General features: G+C 44.0%; 1 protein-coding gene across 2 annotated transcripts in view; it reads right to left on the bottom strand.

The window, feature by feature from the left end:
- sh3kbp1 (SH3-domain kinase binding protein 1) overlaps positions 1-23,577 on the bottom strand; it is a 39,109-nt gene that overhangs the window by 9,973 nt on the left and 5,559 nt on the right. For both annotated transcript variants that reach the window (XM_079447516.1, XM_079447517.1), the window contains exons 2-6: positions 18,647-18,804; positions 2,823-2,946; positions 1,656-1,762; positions 1,438-1,567; positions 943-1,136 (exon numbers count right to left, since the gene is read on the bottom strand). In XM_079447516.1, coding sequence (XP_079303642.1) covers positions 943-1,136; positions 1,438-1,567; positions 1,656-1,762; positions 2,823-2,946; positions 18,647-18,804 — 713 coding nt within the window. The remainder of the gene's footprint in view (positions 1-942; positions 1,137-1,437; positions 1,568-1,655; positions 1,763-2,822; positions 2,947-18,646; positions 18,805-23,577) is intronic.

Raw genomic sequence — 23,577 nt, 5'->3', positions numbered from 1 at the left:
ACACACACACACACACACACACACACACACACACACACACACACACACACACACACACACACACACACACACACACACACACACACACACACACACACACACACACACACACACACACACACACACACACACACACACACACACACACACACACACACACACACACACACACACACACACACACACACACACACACACACACACACACACACACACACACACACACACACACACACACACACACACACACACACACACACACACACACACACACACACACACACACACACACACACACACACACACACACACACACACACACTTTTGGGGGTATCTTCAAAGGGACCAACCACAGACTTCTATTGACCTAATGGCACTTTCTATTCTATTACAACACCCCTGAAATGTTTTTGCATTTTTATTTTTAAATGAGCATCATTTAGTATGTCATGTATGTAATGGAGTCTACACAAAATCACCTGAAACATCATCCTAACAATGAATATACACAAAAAAGTAAATGCAGGAAAACGAAATGTGAGCACTAAAGCAAAACGACTGGAAAAAAGCAGGAAGGATATATGTTGCTCTCTGTGGGATAGAAAGACCGGAAGCTTTTAATGAACAGGAGACTGTGTCGGCCAGAGGCAAACTAAACAGAGAGGACCCTGATATATTTTGACCAGACCTGACTGTAATTACTGAGGAAAAGAGTCGTCAAAATAAATTAAACCCTAGACCAAGGGTCTCGATCTGAAACTACCTGGGGGCCACGAGTCAGGTTCTGTCTTCATTCGAGGGCCACTTTAAAATCTACAAATATTGACACTGCTGATACTGATATTGATGATGGAAATGTCTTTTTGGAGTTCAGCCTCATACATAAAACAACGCTTTCTGATATTGCATTGCCTTACAACACAGATTTCAAAAGAAATTCACCTTTTCTGCCTCATTCTCCATGTCCATGGATCGTGGGCGGAGCTTGATGGGCTGGTCTTTGAAGATGTCCCCGAAGCCAAACCCCCGGACCTTTTTGGGTTGAATCTCAGAGGACGAAGATACGCTGCCAGTATCGGAGCGTAAACTGATCGAGTCCCCGCCGTCGCTCTCTGAACCGGTGCTGTCCTTCATACCTGCACACACAAATGCATTTCAAAGGACGATTCCAAGAAACTGTTCAAAAGTCTGTCCGTCATCTCTAGTTTTTCCTCGTAGGTTAATATCGGCCGTTTGCAGGAACAGCTACACCATTCCTTAGGTAAAAAACTCACTTCAATGAGAGGCGATATATCTTCAATGAAAGCACACACACATCCATCAAGAATAAATTCAACAAGACATTCAACCATGAATGCCTGGGACACGGCCTGGTTGGTTATGTGAGGGAATGTTTTCAGATATGATGAAGTGAGAATGTGATTGATGCAGACTGACTGGTCCTCGTGCTTCTAGAGTCGTCCTGTGGGGTGACATCCTCCGTCTCAGCCAACAGCTCTTTAGTGAAGTTAGAGGGGAACATCCCAGTTTTGCCATTGAGAAAGCCTTCCCACCAGCCCTCCTCCACCTTTGCCAACAAGAGACACAGTTAAGAAATTACAAAGATTTCAATTGATATTTCACATCCGTGTCCGCTCTCATCCACGTACACTCACCTCTCCCAGAACCTCAACGACATCTCCGATCTTCAGCTCCAGCTCATCTTCGTTCTGTGGCGTGTAGCTAAAGGAAGCTTTGCAGCGTCTTTTTCGGATCGCTTCACCTGCAAACAAAACCGCAAAAAACAAATGCATTGCGTCTTATAATATTATCTTCGAATAGAGAAGTGGTCTTTCACCACTAGGTGTCTCTCTATCCCTGTCAGCTCAGCTCTAACTGGTCACTAAACACACAGGGCTGCACCCCTCTCATAAAATCTGACAGTAGAAACCATAAGTTTCAGTTCTCAAATATGCAATGTCTCTTCACGTTGACTTTTAAAATACTCACAACATTTCAAACACAAAACAAACATGTGACTGTGACTGCTCTAGACGTGCCAGGGAAACAGACCTAAGTGAACATGTGAGTCTAACCTCACGCCAAAAGCCAAATTTAAACAATCAGAGGATTTACAATGATGCAGAGTAGGTTATAATAAAAGATTCCTCAAAGGGACAGTTCACCCAAAAATGAAATGTCTGTCTTCATTTACTCACCCTCATGTTCTACAAATCTGTATACATTTCCTTGTTCAGATGATCACAGAGAAAGATATTTGGAAGGGTGCTTGTAACCAAACCGCTTTTGGCCACCATTGACTACCATAGTTATTAGAAGATATTAAAAAGAAGATATTTTGAAGAATGTAGGAAAGCAAACAGTTCTGGGGCACTTTTGACTACCATTGTCATTTTTCCTACAAGGCAAGTCAATATTGGTTACAAGCATTCTTTCAAATCTTTCAAGACATTTATACAGATTTAGAACAACTCCAGGGTGAGTAAATGATGACAGAAGCTTCATTTTTGGGTGGACTGTCCCTTTAAGGGCTACATAGTACAAACCTTCACAACACTGTTAGGACAATGAGGCCCAGTTCCAGCCTACAGGGTTTAAATACTATCTTTACACTTATATTCTCACTATTCATCTACTCGTAGCAAACCTTACCCAGATCTGCATTTAATAACATCTTTGATCCGGGGGAACTAAAACTGCATATCTCCTCCTGTGAGACGATGTGAATAATCAGTTTCTAGGTGTGTTTGTGCATGAGTCTGTTCTGCGGAATAAGCACTGAATTAATATTGAAGATAGAAGGAAGGGTGCGAGCACGCTACCTTTTTTGGCGGGTCTGAGGCTGGGTTCTGATTTCGGGCTGGCACTGCCATTGGACAGGTCTGATTTGGATCCGGCCAAACTTGACTCTTTTTTTACCTCCTTCTTTGTGTCCTTTTTAATCTCCTTGAAATAAAACAAAACGGAGAGAGACATTAAATTTGACTATTTTTGCAATTTACAGTACACTGCATAGTATGCAAATTAATAGCATAGAAAGCAGAGATACAATACATTTGCCTAATGGGCAGAATACAACTAGAAAGCGTGTTGGACGGAATCCTGTATCCAACAATGCAATGCACCATTTTTCATTTCCAATGGAAGAACCAAGAGGTTGAATTTTAAGTCTTTTTTTCTCTTGGTTCACACAGATCTGTCACCCTTTCTCAATTTCCTGGATGTTACACGTTATCAGACCAGGAAATAAAATACGATTTGAGTAGTAGAGTTTCTTTTTGCAAACTCTTGCACAGACAGTATGTGTGTTTAAACTTTGAGAGAGTCAAATATACAGTATCAAGCGTGCATGTTAAAGTATTGCTATTCAGTCAGAAAGCTCATGTGGATTTCATCATCATGCATTCTAACATCCATCCTCTTAGCGGACCACACAAAATGTAACACACGAACGCACACACACCTAAATGCAAATAAAATAAACGATAAAATGTAAATGAAATATTAAGTAAATTTAAAGCATTTGCTCATCTGCAAATAAAACTCGCTTTATCTGTCAGATGTTAGTCCAATAAACTGGCAGACGCTTTCGAGATATTTATGCTTCAGAGCACAAACCTGCTCTTTCTGGTGTTTGTATACTTAAAATAGAGCACAATACTTTCCAGATGATGAGCTTTTCTGCAGATGTCTTGGCAATGTGTGTGCGCTCACAGACGTTGCTCTTGCTTTCTAGAGATTTTACAGCAATATTGCACATTAAAGTCTGTGAGTGTGTGTTTTTCTGGCTTCCCAGGGGAAAGATAAGTGAGAAATTTAAGCTTGGGGAGAAACATTCACACACAACTTCACAAATACATTTAATCAAGGACCTTTAACGGAGTTCAACAGGGATAGTTCTCCCAAAATGTTTTTATCATTTACTCAGCATCTTGTCATTTTAAATCTGCATGATTTACTTTCCTCTGCAGAACTTAAAAGAACTGTATGGTGGCATGTTGGAAACCAAACAATGGTGGTACCCATTGACTTAGATACAAAACCAATGCAAGTCAATGGGTACATTGGGTCATTGTTCGGCTACGAACATTCTTCAAAATATCTTCTTTTGTGTTCTCTGTAAGAAAGAAAGTCGTACAGGTTTACAATGACAAGAGAGTGAGTAAATGATGACAGATTTCATTTTGGGTGAACTATCTCTTTAATACATTTAATACTTTACTGCACATTTTATTGCATTGGCTGCCGAGTTAAGTAAAATGTTTAAAATACAAATCACAAAGTCTGTTCATCTTGACATATTTACCCACAGTCGCAGTTCTCTGGTGTAATAAGTGCTCAAGTGATCGGAGTATTGCATGAAAATGTATTTTACTTTACTACATGATGCACAGTCAAATGTCAGTCACAAGCATTATATCGTATTTACCTTTCAATTCAGACAGGCATATCTTTTACAATTTGTAGCTTTAGTTTTAATTTGATTAAGTCACAAAGCACTACTGTGCAATGTGGCAGCATGGCTACTTGGTGCCGAGCCACCGACTATGTTGCTGATGATATGATCAACTGCACCAAAGCTTGTCAAAGGTTAAAGCGTCTGTAAGCAATTCTAGTCATCTTGTTAACGTCCACATGACTCATAGTAAAGTAGACCCTGACCTCTCCTTTAACCACTTCCTTCATTAACACTCTAAACACAGACATGCAAAATGATTGACAGATACCTCCATGTTCATGCGTTTTTGCTGTTAAAACAAGGGAGCAGAGAGTATAGATGGATGTTTGGCTTAATAAGTTGTAAAAGCCTTGCACTACTAGCATTTGTCCTTAGAAACACACCAAATTGTTTCACTTCTTTAAAAAAAAACTAAATGTAATACTCAACTAAGGAGGCCGCCATGTTCTTTTTCGATGACGTAAAATGGTTGCACGTACAGGCGGCCAAACTGAACACATACACACTACACAGTTCTTCTGTAAATATAAGGTACTGTGTGAAGAAAATATATGCATCCAATAATTATTAAAAAATAAAGAAAGAAAATAAAAATGCTATTTGGTGTATTTTCATACATTTTAATATTGTTGGTCAGAATCAATACACATATACATATTAATAACCAAAATCATTGCAAATTTTATATATAAATGATGTTTTTAGCCATTATAAAAAGCATTTTATCCCGATTATGACTTTTTGTTGTTGATTTATTAAAATCAGTAGCCTAGTATACTTATATAAAGACGGGAGCTTATATCCACTTGTGCTCTTATACACAATAAATGATCAAACGGCAAGCATCTTATTATTGTGTTTATCCGTATATTCTCATAATATATAAAGCATATTTTTTAAAGTTTATGAATACTGTGACAGTTACACTGTATTTTAATTTCACATTTATAAAGTCAATGCCATACATCTCTCTATACACATGGTTCCTTTAAACATTGAAGGGTGTCTTTCAGACAGTCCTAAGGACTATTTCTGTCAAGTGTCAAATGGGAAATTGAGCATTAGCCTTGCTAAGGTCTCTCAGTCAGTGTGGTTGCAGACAGGCTGGGGCCAATGAGAAATCAATAGTTCGTTTCAAGACTCCACATATCACAAAGACTTCCTGTGTGACGCAGGTCAGTGTGTGTCAGTCGACAGTGTTGAAGTGACCAACTCTTAACCGCAAAGGGATGTTGAGTTTGGAAATTACAGGGAGTTTACTGAATTGTAGTTTAAAGATGGCATGAAATCAAAAAAGAAAAAAATCATCTTTTTGAAGAATATTGTAGTGTCTTTAAAAAGTGACTTATCTCTGCAAAAAAAAAAAACATCAAAATTGATGACCTCCTCCCCCCTCAAAACGACTTCTCAACACTTCCTGCCATGAGGAATGGCATGTGGGCGGAGCTTTCTTTATGGGAGGGTGCCGGCGGGGAATAATCCTCCACGACTGCAAATTCGATAAGACTACGGATCCATTAATGCAACACAGGTTTTGTGAAAAAAGATAGAAAAATACACAAATAATTGGCCTATCCAGTCTAATTGATATCACTACAACATGCATTAAGCAGATTTGCAATACAGACCTTAACATTTTTGATACAAACTGCAGTACATCATAGTTTTGAGATGCTTTTCAAATAAAAAATAAATACTTTTCACCTGAAAATGAAAATTCGCTCTTACTCGATTCCAAACCCGATTTAACACAAAATAAGATATTTTGAAGAACGCTGGGCCCTATTGACTTCAATTATATGGACACAAAACCACTGACGTGTTTCTCAAAATATCTTCTTTTGTCTTCCACAGAAGAAAGAGTCACATACAGGTTTCAAATGACATGAGGGTGAATAAAAGATGAGAATTTGTATCCCTTTAACATGTAAACTATATTACATATAAGAAATAAAGTGTATTCAAGTTACATTCATCTAAAAACTCTCAACTCAATTCTGAATGGCGAATACTCCTGGCATTGTAACACTATCAGTGTCAAACAAACTAATATTTGGTTTCGCATGAGTGTGATGGTCTTCCTGCATACCTTCTGGTGTGGCTGTCATGGAAACCTATTAAAGACCGGCCCCTATGGGCCAAAGTACAGCTGGAGATCACAGAGAGCACGTCAAGCACTGAATCTCGAGCAAAAAGGACAACGACGATCGTACCCACACCACACACACATCTTCAGATCCACATATAAAGGATTTAAAGAATTAGTAATATTTTGTTTACTTCATTTTGGAGATGAATATGTGATATGAGGTAAATGTGGTTCTGAAAAGAGAATCACAACACCTTGCTTTTACTCTCTTGTCTTTTTATGGCACGCAGCTGCAATGCTCGCTGTTTTAAACACACACTTCCTGTCAGTCTTAGACAGCCCTAAAGTCAAACCACAGTCTGTAGCTGCAAACTTTTGCAGAGCGCCCCAGCTTAAGAGTGTATGTAGACATATACTATACTGTACACAACACATGCACAGACAAGACCCGGCCAGACATCTTCCTTTTGAAATGTAAAATATACATATTAACAGAAACAGAGGCTTTACAAAGCTCTGAGAACGCATGAAACTGTAAGGTGGCCAGCTACGGATTGCAAAAAATAATGCATTTTAAAGAGGTCACCAGTAACGTGTAAAGTGTTAAAAAGGTGTAAGGTGTTAAAAAACGAGAGAGCAACATCACAAAAACACAAAATCCTCAAAGATTAGTCTACGAGTCTAAGATGCATACCTGACAGTAAAAAGGCATCACAGGAAACACATCCTAAGGAACACGAAGCACCATGGGGTTCATCTTAGTAAGAATCCCCCTGAACCTTTTGCCAGCTTCCGCTAAATACCCAGACCACAATACCCTTCCTCCACACAATAACAATTTATATTTTAAAGGACTCGGATGTTTACTTCTCGAGATTGTACCGTTTTATTTGAGAAAAGTTACTATCAAACACACACTGAGGCCGTTTCTCAATTCCAAGAACGCAAGAACGGCCTTGTGCTCTCGTGGAGACCGGTCTTGTGAGGCAGCCTCGGAAGAACAAACTTGGATGGACACGCCACAGTGACTTCTGGGACTTCAAATGGATTCGGTACGCACACAAGGCTGCATTTGATGCATCCTTGATATCAAGAACACATCCGGGTACTTTCATGCGTTCTCCGTTCTTGGAAAATATATTACTATTTTAAAATCAAATCAAAACACAAAATCCTTAATAAAACCGGGGTAAATAAATGGACATGTGATCTTTGCTCTTATCACAGGAAGCAACAGATCAACCTAAAACCCAATTTGGTCAACCACGTGCACTCCACTTTTTAATGTAGTTATTCTATTAAACACGCCCACACATCTCTGGGAATCATATTTGCCCTATCACAAGACAAAAGCATTTGCAAGAATGCGTTGTTTGTGTCAGTGTATGCGATGTGCATTTTTCTCCCCCTCCCACTGGTTTGTTCCAGATGGTCAATGGTTGCTGGTTTCCACAGTGTTCCATCATTCCTCTGCTGGTACACTGACTCTTGCGCTACACTGGGAGAAAGTCGTAATGTGCTTCGGGGAATGACGGACCCTCACATAAAACACAACAGTGTTTTGCAACCTTGGTACGTCTAGCGCGGCTCTCTGATCAATGCCAAACGCCTGCTCGTGCTGAGCGCCAGGCTGCTCGGTCATTGGATCAAAATCTGTAAAACAGATTTCATGTTTAAAACAGAAGGTAACGTGCAAGCCTCAATGGGTCTCAGATAGGTTTAGTTACGTCATAGACCAGCAAGAGATAACTGGGCCACGCTAACCAGCCAACCTTCTTTCTGCAGTCTCCACAATAGATCATGTGAGATCCAGTGTCTGTACTCGAACTGGAACTGTAGTCACTGCATTGCATTTCTGCTTATATAAAATAAAGTTGATCTTGAAGAGTGTTTGTGCCACAAATCGACAAATCTCAAAGAAAACATGACCTGAGGTCACAGTTATTTTATTAAAAAATACATATCGCAATAACACCAAATTAAGTAAAAAGCTAGAATTTAAGGGGGGGCTTGGCAAAAATTACCAGACAAATGTAATAAAACCATAGTCCAAAAGAATGACAAAATATAATTTAAGGATTTTTATGCATTTTTGAGTTTGAAGAAAAATAGATATTCCATGATATACTGTGGTTTGGCTTTTTGTCAAAGAATTTTGTTCAATATAAAAATTTAAATTGTATTATTTAGTCCATTTTGTACCATACACCTCATATTTTTATGGTTTAATCTAACCTGAAGGGGCATTAAAACGTCTCGGTTACGTCTGTAACCTCGGTTCCCTGATGGAGGGAACGAGACGTTGTGAGAGACTGACTGGGGTTTGATCTTGAGAACCTACCTTCTCCGAGATAATTAATTAATAAAACGCCAATGGGCTTGGCGAATGGCACGCGCACGCCAGTCTCCGCCCCGTGCATACGGGTATAAAGGAAGATGGCGGCGGTCATTCACTCACCCTTTGTACTGAGGAACCTGAGAGGGCACTCCCGTTCACTGCAGTGATTCGGTGCAGCGTTGTGGCATGAAGTCACAACGTCTCGTTCCCTCCATCAGGGAACCGAGGTTACAGACGTAACCGAGACGTTCCCCTTCAGTCGGTCTCTCGACGTTGTGAGAGACTGACTGGGGATCAATCTTAAACGCCACAGCGCTTGCACCGATATCACGACCTCTAGCGGAGCGACCCTGACTGGGCTAGCGAGTCCCAGAGTGCTACCGCGAGACGTAATCTTCCAGTCATATAGTATTGGTCATACCGAGAAGCCTCTACTGACGGCCTCACGGACAGTGGCGTACGCCTCTAGTAGCGAGGAGCTGTCCGGAGCCGAACACTGGGGAAACACTGCTCTCCTCTTAGAAGAGTGTGCTACGGAGGCCACATCCTACCCGGAGGGGAGGTACATGTGGAGACATGACATGGTCTCCCCGGCGGGGAGAACAACATGCGGAACGGTGTTAGCCCGAATAGGGGGACAATCCAGGTGGGATTACCACCGGCGGGGAGGTCACAGATTCACCAATCGGGAAATCCTGAGTGAGGAATTCAACACACGGGACGACCCAAAGGGGAGTCACTACGTATGGGGCACTAGTCCTAATACAGGGGTCTGCCTGAGCAGGGATGACTCTACCTGTAACGGACCTGGTTCTAACAGACGGCTCCGCCCAGTCTGTTACCAAGTGCAATGCTTAGTGATGGATGGAATGCCTATACTTCGCCCGAGGGGGGAAAGTAGGTAGGCTACAATAGCGCACTAGTCTCACCTGGTGAGGGGAGAAGGCGCTTTCGCAGGCGTACGCCCAAACCAGGAGCCCACCCTAAACGTTGGCGGCGTTTAAGGGATGTGCTGCAACTGGTTCCACGTGGAGATTGTAAAATCTCGTGAAGGTACTGGGCGTAGCCCAACCCGCAGTTCTACAATGTCTGCCAGAGAGGCGCCCTGTGCCAGTGCCCACGAGTGGAGTGGGCTCTCACTGCCAGCGGGCACGGCGATCCTGGGATTGGTACCCAGTGCGCCACTTCTGTTTGGAGACAGCCCCCCCCGGGTGCCGTCTCCCAGAACAGACAAAGAGCTGCTCAGAGCTTCTGAGGCTCTGTGTGCGGTCCAGACCGAGGCGCAGCGCGCGTACTGGACACAACACATAGAAAGGTTGGGTCTTCCTCTCCGGAGGGGAGCGCCTGCAGGTTCACCACCTGGTCCCGGAAGGGAGTAGTGGGAAGCTTGGGCTCGTTATCGGGATAGGATCTCAGGACCACGTGAGAATTACCGATCCCGAGTTCCAGGCACCTTTGGGACACAGAGAATGCCTGTAGGTCCCCCACCCTCCTGATGGAGGTGAGCGCCACAAAGAGTGCATCTTTCATCCGACTGAGGAAGATAGGCAATACTTAGGGGCTCACCAGGGCCGTACCAAGGCCCTGTAGGACCCCATTAGGGTCCCAAGAGGGTACGGAGCGCGGCCAGGGTGGACACACCCTTCTCGCGCTCCTGAGGAACCTGGTGACCAGGTTGTGCTGACGGGGATACTTACCTGCGGGTCAGCACTGATCCGATCAGGCAACTCCGCGGGTTCTCCTCCCGGGGAGAACACCAGGACAATTGGCGCCACTTATAAGCGTATGACCGCCTAGAGGCGGGGCTCTAGCCTGTAAGACAGTCTCCCGGACCGCTAACGGGCAAGCCCTCGTCCCGTCCAGGGGCCAGGCATGGAGGTTCCAGAGGCCTGCGTTGGGGTGCCACAACGTGCCCTTCCCCTGCAACGGAAGGTCCTTCGTCAGGGGAATGGGCCAGGGGGGCTGTCGTCAGATCTACCAGATCCGAGAGCCAGGTCTGGTTGGGCCAGTATGGCACCACTCACCAGAACCTGATGCCCCTTTCTCTGACCTTGCACAGGACCTGTGCAAGGAGGCTCACTGGGGGGGAAGGCGTACTTCCGCTTGTCCCGCGGCCAGCTGTGTGCTAGGGCATCCGTGCCGAGGGGACCCTCGGTCTGGGAATACCATAGCGGGTAATGGGTGGAGTCCGGGGAGGCAACAGGTCCACCTGTGCCTGCCGAACCGCTTCCCACATGAGCCGGCTGCACGGGGATGGAGTCGCCACTCTCCGTGGGGAGTACACTGTCGAGAGAGCGCATCGGCTGTCTGGTACAGGTTGCCCAGAAGAAACGTGGCCCGCAGGGATTCCCCTGCTGACTCCCAAGGAGGAGGCGTCGGGCGAGTTGTGATAACTGCGGTGAGCGTATGCCGCCTTGCGATTGATGTACGCTACGGCAGTCGTGCTGTCCAACCGGACTAGCACGTGTTTGTCCTGCACGAGGGGCTGGAGCCTCCTCAGTGCCAGAAGGACTGCCAACAACTCTAGGCAGTTGATATGCCCACGCAGTCGGGGACCTGTCCACCGACCCGATACTGCGTGCCCACTTGCACACCGCACCCCACCCTTGCAGGGAGGCGTCTGTCGTTCCCACGACACGCCTCGAAACCTGTCCGAGCGGGACCCCCGCTCGGAGAAAAGGTCAAGTCTGACCAGGGTAAGAGAGTGCGAAGGCACTGAGGCGTTACCGTAATCCGCCTGGTGCCGGCGTGCCACGCCGTCCAGGGAACCCGACTCTGTAGCCAGTGCTGAAGCGGCCGCATGTGCATCAACCCGAGAGGGATTACCCCCGTCGAGGACGGCATGTGCCCCAGGAGCCTCTGAAAATTCTTCAGCGGCGTCGAGGGATTCTGACTGATCAACCTCAGACAACGCAGCACTGACTGTGCACGCTCGTTGGTGAGACGTGCTGACATACGGACAGAGTCTAGTTCCATACCGAGGTAAGAGGTGCTCTGCGCGGGGGAGAGCTTGCTCTTCTCCTGGTTGACCCGGAGGCCTAGACGGTCTAGGTGCCGAAGCACAAGGTCCCTGTGCGTGCACAACACATCTCGCGAGTGTGCCAAGACAAGCCAGTCGTCAAGATAGTTTAGCACTCGCACGCCTTGCTCCCTGCCAGGAGCTAAGGCAGCCTCCACTAGCTTGGAAAAAACCCGTGGAGACAGGGCCAGACCGAATGGCAGGACCCTGTACTGATTCGCCCTTCCCTCGAACGCGAACCGTAGGAACGGCCGGTGTCGGGGGAGAATAGAGACGTGAAAGTACGCGTCCTTCAGGTCGATTGCCACGAACCAATCCTGGTGACGTACCGAGCCCAGGATGCGCCTCTGCGTCAGCACTCTGAACGGCAGCTTGTGCAGGTGCTTGTTCAGGTGCCGCAGATCCAAAAATGGGCCGCAGCCCCCCGCCCTTTTTTGGGCACGATGAAGTACTGGCTGTAAAACTCGGACGACATCTCGGTTATAGGGACGGGTTCGACCGCACCCTTCGCCAGAAGGGCGGCGACCTCCTGCCGAAGTACGGAAGCATTCTCTCCTCGCCCCGAGGTGTACAGAATGCCACGAAACTTGGGGGGGGCGCCTGGCGAATTGGATCGAGTAACCGAGACGGACCGTCCTCTCTATCCAGTGTGACGGGCTGGTGCGCTACCAAGCGCCCAAGAACCGTGACAACGGGACCAGAGGGACAATCTGCCTCACCGTGCCGGGGGAGGCTGGTTCGGTGGCTGACAGTACGGTCACCTCGCACAGGGGGGACCCCCAGGGAGGTTGACGGCTCTGTATGTTTACCTGCTTCAGGCGGCCCAACGCAATGTCCGGAGGAGATTGCGGTCGGCGGCCCGATCCATCCCATACACCGTCTGGACGAGAGTGTTGTGGAGGAAAACCCAGGGGAGATTTGTCTCTTTGAGAGTATGTGGGCGCCGGACCCTGAAAAGGGCCCAGACTCGATGGAACGCGGCAGGCAGCGTCCTTTTCCGATCCGGCATTGGAAAGGCCGGGATTCGGGCCCAGTAAAATCTCCCCCTGGTTCGTCCCGTCAGGGCCGCTTTAAAGAGCCTCTTGGCGGGCTGCTGACGGGGAACAGATGCCCTCTTCCGCAGGGGTCCACCTCTGGTGGGTCGTCCTCTGGGAGGTTCCTTAACCGGAGGGCCGCCGCGGGAGGGCAGGGCTGCTGGGAACCAGACTGTGCCCGAGACCATGCCGACCTGTTGGCGGGCACGTTGCCGCGTGGCAGGATCTGTTCTATCGCCTCAGTCTGCCAGACCGCGGAGAACTGCCGTCCTCCACGGTATCACCAAGCAGCCCTGCTTGCGAGATGGGCGCATCCAGAACCGACGTTCTGGGCGCCGCTCACCTGCGCAAGACTAAGCCACAGAAGCCTCTCTTGGACCACCATTGTGGACATCGACCGACCCAGTGCACGTGCCGTGGCCTTCGTCGCTCGTAGCGCGAGGTCTGTGGCAGTACGTAGCTCTCATACGAGTTGGGTCGAACTTCCCGTCGTCCAAATCCTTCAGGACTTACCTGAAAAACCCGGAGGACCGCCATGGCGTGGAGGGCGGAGGCGGTTCGTCCAGCAGCACTGCAAGTCTTCGACGAGTGTCGAAGAGCTTACGTGCTCTGGACGGGAGTCTAGGTCGAGCCCCCCCCAGTGGCAGCTGTCTGCGGGCACAAGTGGCCCGCGACTGCACGCTCCACGCGGGGAACGTCAACATAGACTCTAGCCGCCCCACCAACCAGGGAAGTCACAGCCACAGAGCCCTCCGGCCTGAAACGCGCCAAAAGGAGCGCATTCCAGGACTTGGCGAGCTCGTCATGCACCTCCGGGAAAAATGGTAACGGAGCGGGGCGTGGCTTTTGACCACGCCCCCGAAACCGCGCATCTAGCCGCGAGCGTTCCGGCGAGGATGTTGTTACACCCTGCAACCCGATGCACGCGGCTGCCCGGGAAAGCATGGCCGACATCTTAGCCCGAGTCTCCTCCGGAGCTCTCTTCCGCATCCGATGCCAGCAGGCAGCTGTCCGACGCAGCGACACAGATAGCGTCATCATCCGTGTGCGAAGTCTTACCACTATGAGACGGCCGTCTGCCGCTCGTAGGGGACGAACCAGGTGAGCGTGAAGAGGTATAGATTGTCCGCGAGCGTGAAGCTGACGGAGCGACATCTATCGCGTCCCCACCCTGATTGCTATGTCCGCACACACGGGACATTGCATCAGTGAAAACCTGCCTCAGCATGCTTGAGCCCCAAGCAAGTGACACAGGAATCATGGCCGTCAGACTCCGGGATGAGTCTGTCGCACCCAAGGATACAGCTACGAAACATGCTCGTAGCCGGAGGGACTTACCTCTTAAGGTCTGTAGCCTTCTGCCGAAACGCCCAGGGGAAGTCCACCGAAAGGAGAAGTCCGCTGCTCCGCGTCATAAATCCAGCAGGTTTTTCTCGAAGTCGAGTATCGCGTGTAGCATCAGCAAACACACAGGTTCCGAAGAACAAAGGATGAGTGAATGACCGCCGCCATCTTCCTTTATACCCGTATGCACGGGGCGGAGACTGGCGTGCGCGTGCCATTCGCCAAGCCCATTGGCGTTTTATTAATTAATTATCTCGGAGAAGGTAGGTTCTCAAGATCAAACCCCAGTCAGTCTCTCACAACGTCGAGAGACCGACTGAAGGGGAAGTCAATATTTCCAAAGAATTCCAAATGACAAGAAACAAAAAATCCAGTGCACCTTCCCACTCGAATATGGAGGTTACACGCTCTACAAACCAGTTACATTGCAACTGGCTTCACAAAACGGAACTCTGTATTTCAGGGTGAAATGCATCATTAGTTACGACACTGTTTTTCGAGCTGCCACCTTGTGAAATATCAGGGCAATGGAGCGAGAGCAGAGTTGCTTTTTCCACACGGGCACAAACATTCCCATAGGTACAAAATGGCACTAACACACACAAAAACGTGTGCATGCATGTATATAGACTGTTTAGTGAAGTTTAAGTTTAAGTTGAAGCGAAGAATTCAGACAGACAGCTCAGAGAAAAACAATATACAACAAAACTGAAGAGAAGAAGAAAGAGAGTGACAGGAAATGAAAGGTGAACAAAATAGTTCACCAAAAATACAAATTCTCGCCATCACGTCATTTTAAATTCGCATATAGAGAAATGTTTATGCACAGGAAAACCTCAGAAATTACAAATAAAACACAGAAATTACCTAAATAAATTAAGAGAAGTTGTCTGTGGATCTCATTTCCTTGCAGGTTCGACAACTTGACAAAAAACTCTAAAAACTATTTAGAACTTTATCCCGAATCAAAACCTGTAATTTTATGTTTCAAACAGAGAGGGCGATACAGAGGATTATAGAGTTATAGGTTGCAGCTTTATCGTAACACATTTCTGTATGTATAATATATTTTATATCCCAAAAACGTACATTTTGTCTATCCCTTTAATACATATTTTGTAATATGTTCTATGTAAAACAAAGTTGTTTAAATCAGGTTAATTCAAACTTGACACTGAAACAATTCTTTCCAACTGTGTTGATTTGAATCAGAGAACAAGCAAGAATAGATTACGAATAGAAGCATGGCACCAGTCCGGACACGATTGCGCGTTTGTAAAAAACTGATACATGTCTATTCTAAATGACATCGCACATTTGAATCACACAAGAGTTGAAATTATCTACCCATTAACACATCAGCAAAACAGGAAGCTGGGACGCAGGCATGACTGAACCAATCTGCCAAAGAGGAAGCCACCCGTACAAGAAGTGACCGGCCCACTAGAGCGCAGACGAATGTTAATTCATTATCATTTATATCATAGTCTCCAACAGCATGAGATCTCAAACTGAGATCTGATTGAGCTTTGCGAAAAGGGATTTAAGTGCCTCGGGAGAACGCAGATCAACAGAAAAGCAAGTCTAGGATAAGAGTGAGATTTATTTTGTGGTAGACCTCAAGTAGGAAACACCTGTGGATGGCATCATGGTTTCTCACGTCGCCCCTACATTTCCAAATGAAACGTTTATACGTAGGCTATACACATGTTATAAGGTTTATAAGAGGTTAAGACGAGATGTGAACCACATTCATATATAAAATGTATCCAAAAACAAATCATCAGAGCTATTCTGTGTGCATAAATTGTCGTATAGCTTTACACTTTCGTATGGCCCTTATCTCTTACCCGTTGAAGCCCGAACATGGATCATGACTTATGTTAGCGTAATCACAAATAGACTAAAACGTTCCGACTTCGCTCGGAGACCATTGTGAGCTGTTCAGGTTGAATATGACTCACATGCTCTACTGATTCCCTAACTCAGCAGAATCTAAACCCACAGAGAGAACGTATCATAACAAAACCGGCCCTACCTAAGTATGCAAGCACTTTTCTAGAAACAAAAATTTAATGGCGGTTGGATTCATTAGAACATCTGTTTGCCAGTTTTTTATATTTGTCTGAGTAGACAATTCAGATTAAGATGATTATAATGGCATTCTAGATCTTGAAAAAAGACAACATTTCAGTAAAACCAACATACACCAAACTAAATGATACCGATCTGATGTTATTATTTTACTGTGATACCAACAAAAGAGCCCCAAAGGAACTTTTCACATCATTGTGTATAATGTACTTTATAAATAATTCCTATAATGCTTGGTTTATGTTTACATTAATGTAAACAATATTATAAATTGTAAAAAGTGGTAAATGTTTATGTCAGGAACACCTCAACTGTTAAAATGTTAAAAACACATTTAAATTCGCACCCTCTAAGTTTCTCAGCACCTCTCTGTTAAGCATTTACCCTCCCTAGTGCCATTAGAGGAAGTATACACTTCCCTCTACCGTGAACCAAAAAAAAGGAAGTGACCTCACAACACTCTTGAGTCTTAACACTCTGCACACTATTATGGGGCAGTTTCCCAGACAGGGGTTAGCTTAAGCCAGACAAAGATGTCTAAATTAGGATATTTAATTCATTTTTTTATATAATTATATAATTATCTTGAGGCAAATCAATCACACCCATATATTTTAAGATAAGTCATTGCAAGTCGTTTTCAATCAATAAACCTTCAATAAAACGTGACTTAAGCCTAGTCCGAGACTAACTTAAATGTTAGAGGTGTCTTAAACGAAAACAACTTGCCCTGACATATCTTAAAATATATAAATGTGATTGTTATGTCTCAGGATGTCCACCAGCAATGTTTTTTTATAAAGTATGTTTTTAAAACGACTTAAAAATCCTAATTTAACCAAGGCCTAGTCTTGGCTTAAGCTAATGAATATCCGGGAAACCACCCCCTAACGTTTAAATTAGTCTGGGACTAGGCTTAAGCCCTGTCTGGGAAACAGCCCCTATATCTATACACAAACTGGTTAAATTAAAGGCAGTATTACACATTATCATCAAAAACTAAAAAGTTGTATTGGCTGGGTCCAAATACCCCCACTTGCGGTCTCTGCACTTGACCACTTTCATGATGTATTTCCTGTTTTTGGCCCAAGTGGGCGTGAAGATCTCGAGTGAACATGTAGGATTTCTAACCCGATGGGACACACTTAGCAAGTGCAAACATGTAACTTTAATTAATGTGGTGTTTTACAAAATACATAACGTACACTGGAAAGCTTTCCGCAAAAACGCACAAGACCCGAGCAAAAGGTCTCATGGTATATCCAGAACGTGATGCATGTTGGAAGCGGTATACAAGATAGTTTGGTTGTAGTATGCGTTAAGGGCACTGCTCTTTGACGTTTTTAAGACATTGGACAGACTTGCGCTCTTACTTCCTGTCGCGTGCACACGCTCTCAAGTGGCCAAGATCGCAAGTGGGGGCAGCCATTGAGATCTCAAAAAGGACTAGCAGTTAGTGGGCCTATAAGATTGGGAGATGCAATTAAAGGCCAAAAGATCTGTCGTCACTCTCATGTCTATCAAAACCTGTATATAACTGCATTGGTGGAACACAAAAGAAGGTATTTTGAAAAATGTCTCAGTGGTTTTGTGTCCATACAGTGGAAGTCAATGGGGCCCAATGTTGTTTGGTTAACGAAAGAACTTTCATTTTTCAGCCACTATTTTTGCGCCCGAGCATTTATGGGATAGAGCCCATGTTAGTATTTCTGAAAGAAAATAGTCAGTTTACAGTAAAGAGAAAAGAAGGGAAAATAGTACAGAGACAGTGCAGAAAATTCTCAGAATGGTTAGAAACGTCCCATATCACACATGACTGGTGCTAACAAGCAAAAGCGCTACATCGCTAACAAGCTTCCATGGATTCCTCGCACCTAATTTTGTGAGAATCTGCTGGTGAGGTTCACAGGATCCCTTGTGCAATACAGCCCTGAAGTACAGCTGTCATTGCAGCACATATGTGACAGATATACACACAATCTCTCTCTCGCTCTCTCTATTCAGTACTGCAGTTCAATGTGACCAATAACCTTTCGGTCCGGTCACACACACACACACACACAAGTTCTCCATCCTCTGACAGTCAGCGTTTGTAATCGCCTGCTGAGTTCAGCTCAACAAAAACAAATGCTCCAAAGTAAGTGTTGATAGAAACTAATTCATGCTTAAATGAATACCAAGGTCTGGATGCCAGCTGTGATACTCAGAGCCCGTCCACTAGTTCCTGCAGCGCGAGGTCAAGAGAGCAAGCGCTGAGCTCGGCACTTACCCTGACGAAATTGTCGGGGAAGAGGCCCTTTCGACCTTCCAGTTCCCCCTCCCACCAACCCCCTTCATCCTTCCTGATGTTACTGATGATGTCACCGACAGCGATGGTCAACTCGTCATCGCGCTGGGCCTGGTAATCAAACTCCACAATGGCTTCCACTGTTAGAGAGAGACAGAGAGAAACAAACAGAGCAAGACTTTAGACGTCATGGTTACCTACACGAAGCAGGATATGCAGTGAAGTTACAGTATTACTGTACAGAACTCAAACAGATCTATACGTTCTCCATTCAACATATGCTAATGTGACAATATTAACTGATACACTCTTAAAAAGGATAGGCCATGTTGTGATGCTGTCTTCAAACCTTTCTTTATGAACTCTTCATAAATTCTTTATAAAGTCCAAATGCTGAATGAAAGGTTTTTCTGAATGCTCTCTGAATTTGTATTTATCCCGAGTTTTATGCTTTAAAGTTTTACACTCCAGAAAAAATATAAAATAAATATAAAAATAGAAAAGCCGAAATGTCTCTCCATTCACTGCACGCACTCACTCTCACTCACTCTAGCTGTCAAAGGATGATCATGTAAGCGCACCACAAAAAAGGCTGAAACTAATCAATATAACTAGAACAGGTTTGAACCAAAGGACTGAAAATGACACGCAATCTCTCTGTGATGCACAACTGCGCGTAACAGGCTTTATGTTTCTTTACTGTCGTAAAGATCACGCGCATTGAATTCGTGTCATTTTTAAAGTACAAAAATGTCAAATCAAGTTTTACACATTTGGCAACTCCAACTTAACACACTAAAACAACTCAACTGCGAAACCGTTTTTACAGAGTACATTTTTATTTACATTTGTTTAAACTGTCTTTTCAAAATTGTGGCTGCGTTTAATACATTGTTTCCCACAACTGTAAATGCAAATTTTCGTCATAGCTTCAGATTAAATTGTTGTACTTCCTTTGCTATGTAACAATGCCTGAATGTAAATGTTAATGGTGCTCGCCCATGAAAAAGATGTCACTATAACGGTAGGAAGCTTAAGGTGGTTGCCATGGCGATGCTATGCGGTTTCTGAGGGGTTTTCCTCTGTGATTTTCTTAGAGGTTCTAGGTCATCCACTAATCACCAGCGTGATACTAGGATGCTATAAGTGGTTTAGTTGGGTGGTTCAGAATGAAAAGAGCTCGGGCCAATTTTATTGCAGAATACATTGAAAATGCATCTGAATTGCTGTTGTTTCGCTTATTTTCTATCGTCACTTTAATAGAGCAATGAGAGAAAAAGCGTCCTTGAAGTCCAGAGAGACTGGAGCAGAAAAGCCCTTGGAGGCATCAGCGGGCATCAGATATCCCCTCTGCAGAAGAGAGAATTCCTCTAGGTGACACAGAGGCGTGTAATGAGATTATGACAAAGAACTAAGAAATTGAAGCGGTGCGCTTAGCTACCAGATGTTGTTTTAAATATAGAGACTAGAAAATTTAAGGGATTCTCAGTTCATTTCACGTGCTATTTCGTTCAGGGAAAAACACTGTGGGTTTGAATCTGATAGTTTGCATGAGGTCATAATCGGCAAGGGGGGTTAACATGAGGATGCGAACTAGAACATGGCACTGATGTGTCTATAATTCATCAAACCATGCCACACAAGCAGGGCGAGATCACACCCACGCCCTGCACACCCGCAAAAACACATACAGTTGGACGCAGCAAACATGCTTTTTCAATACGGCAACTCTCCATGTCGACGAAGCGTGTGAATCATCATATCAGATCGAAAAGCGTTTCATCATTTCAGTGCAACCCGACCTCAGCTCAGAACCGTTTCCGTGGATACCTCCCCACAGATGCATTACCGTACCGCTCGCTGCTCAGGGGTATAGATGCCAGTTTATCAGATACGTCTTTGATGATGATAATGCAGTTTATGCATAAAATGACATTCCACAGACACAGTAAGCTTCCTCAGGTGACCCCACAGTCTCTGGAAAGTTCGGAGTCGTGCAGGGAGGGAATCATGAGGTCAGCCCACAGCCATAACAAATACAAAGGTACTGAAGACGTCCAAACATCTGGTGGAACATATCAACACACCTACACACACAACACCTACAGGCACAAACCCACACACACATTATAAATACAGAAACGCTGCAGACTTTATTGTTATACAGAGATTCAGAGTCATTCATCAAATTAAATGGCTGATCGAAACCAAAAGGAATCTGCAGACTTTTGTGCACTGAACGAATACTAGCCAAAATACACACAGATACACAATGTCTACTGCCGTCAATTCATCACCTACTTATCCTAAAGTAAAAGTTCGCCCAAAAATGAAAATGCTGTCATCATTCACTCACCTTCTTGTCATTGTAAACCTGTATGACTTTCTTTCTTCTGCAGAACACAAAATAAGATCTTTTTTGAATGGGTACAGTTGCCGTTTCTTCAAAATATCTTGTCATCAGGTTTGAAATGACAAGAAAGTGAGTAAATGATGACAGAATTTTGGGTGAATAATCCATTTAAGACAACGTATTTAGACCTTCCCACAAGCCTGAAGACCATTTTGGCACTTTCATACTCTCCTAGAAATGTTATTCTAGGCCTTGAGAACATCATAACCGATGAACTTTAAGTCTGTCCATCTCAGTTTCCTGTTTGCGATTGGCTGTGCCCCCCCTCTCTCTCTCTCTCTCTCTCTCTCTCTTTCGTCTTCCAGCTGTTTGAGGTCTGGATTACAGAGAAAAATGTGACATAAAACGTAGCTGCCATGTTTATGGTAAAACATCTTCCAAAAAGCCCTCCTCCCCACATAGCCTACAGTACATACACCCCCACTCCAAGAGTACTTGAATCTCTGCCACGCAGTTTCATCTTGTTTAACTTTTCAGTGTGACCTTTTCTCAACAGGCCCAGACACAAACACTAACAAAGAGACGAACTGCAGAATCAGACAGACAAAAACACAAAACAACAACGCAAGCCTGTGCTTCCTGTTTGTTGTTGATTTTCTACTTTCAGTTATCCTTTGCCTCTAATCTAAAGCATTAAACTTTTGCATAAAAGTTTACATAAATGTGATTTGTTGAGGTGGGGTATTACTTATATAAGCAATCAGACTTAGGATTTTGACCTTGAAGAAGAAGACAATGCACATGACAAAATTTCTTGCATTAAACTACACTCACGGAGGAATCAGCAGCCAGAATATAACACATACTACAGATTGGATTCTTTGATCGATAACCTAGAAACCATCCAGAACAACAGCTTGACAACCATCTTAAACATTCTTAATCTTTTGTTAAAGTGACAATGTTATCACTGACAAACACCATTCACATATTCCTCAGGAATGACTCCTGAAATAGAATTTGATGGTAAAAAGAGAGTGTTTATTGTTCTGGCCAACCATCTGATTTTGATGTCATTCGATTTCCCAAGTTCTTGCAAACCTCTCAAGCCTATCTCTCACTGCTCCAAAATGGGAATCGGTTCACACCGAATGTTGGTGTGTATTTTTTTTATTATATGAATTTCTAATATACCGCATTACCGGTGTATGCAGCTTAAACAATTTGCGTAACGCGGCGTAGCATGGGTTTCAATGGGTTCCCTTTTTTCACTGTTGCACTGTGACCGGCCATTCCCACAGAATGCGTAACTATTTTATATTCAACTATTCAGACAGATGATATTCATTTTCGGGTGGGTGCACATTCTCTTGAAATTGGGAGCACCAGTGCTATCCATAAATATGGTGCTACCAAGGACAAAGTTAATTTTGAGCTTTTTTTTTCTATTTATTTGCTTAAATATTATGTATGCAAGTTATCTTTGTGTGCTTTTTAGTTGTTAAAGTAGTCTAAACTTTGCAGTTATTATAGGGGAAGGGGATTAAGTGAAGAGGTTAAGAGTTAAGAGGTTCTGTATTTTGACTGGAACTGTCATGCATCCTGATTCCTTCACTTCATCATGCGTGTCACCTCTTTATAAACAAAGTCGTTTTGTGGGACTTGCTAACCTATATAATACTAGTGTGGAATTGTTTCACAATATTCACTTACCATGACATTATAAAAGGGCATTTTAAGTCAATCAACTGCAGTATTTCCTCTGTCAATCAGTATAAAATGTGGTAATACAAATACCGTCATGTACCAGAAACCTCTATAAATCTAGAAAACACGGTTATATTAATTTATATACCAGATTTGAATAAATGTAAGGTCTGAATGTACATGAACATTGTTTCTTACTTTGATTCAGAACAAAATCAATGTTCCAGCTTTGTATGAGCAAAAGATGTGATGGACCTGAACTAAAATCCCTCTTTGTTTCGTAGTCTATGGTAAACTTGTGACTACAATAGACATGAGCCGGCATGAGATTTTGACAGTATGATTACCTTTAGAAAAATGTGTCAATAGCAACACTAAAATTTGTTATTTTCAAATCTCTGCGTATACAGACAAAAACTTTTCAACTGGATACAAATACATTTAATTTTTAACCAAGATTAGAACATATATTTCAGGTACAAATAAAGCCTCAAAACGATAACACTCTTTGAACAAAATGTATTTTTGTCATGGCCTAAACACCAAACATTGCATTACATGACTTAATAATTTATTTTTGTGTATACAAAAGCTCATTCCCAAGAAACGGTATCACAGAAAAAATTTGGCCTAGACTCCAAGCTGTTTTAATGGGTACCGTTTAAATCATCCCTAGCTCACTCTCTTTCGTGTAATCTTTAAAAGGTTAATCAAATGTACTGTATTACTGTAGACACCATTAAATAAACTGACATGAATTAAAAATATAATTACATTCGCAATGAGAGACCTGGTACAAAGTTCTGGCTCATGTTTGAAGTGTGAAGCATTTGGTGTCCTAGTCTCATGCAAC

Source organism: Barbatula barbatula, assembly GCF_947034865.1.
Source record: "Barbatula barbatula genome assembly, chromosome: 23".
Classification (NCBI taxonomy): Eukaryota; Metazoa; Chordata; class Actinopteri; order Cypriniformes; family Nemacheilidae; genus Barbatula; species Barbatula barbatula.
The sequence above is the reverse complement of the archived record's forward strand: the minus strand, read 5'-3'. Positions and strand labels throughout refer to the sequence as shown.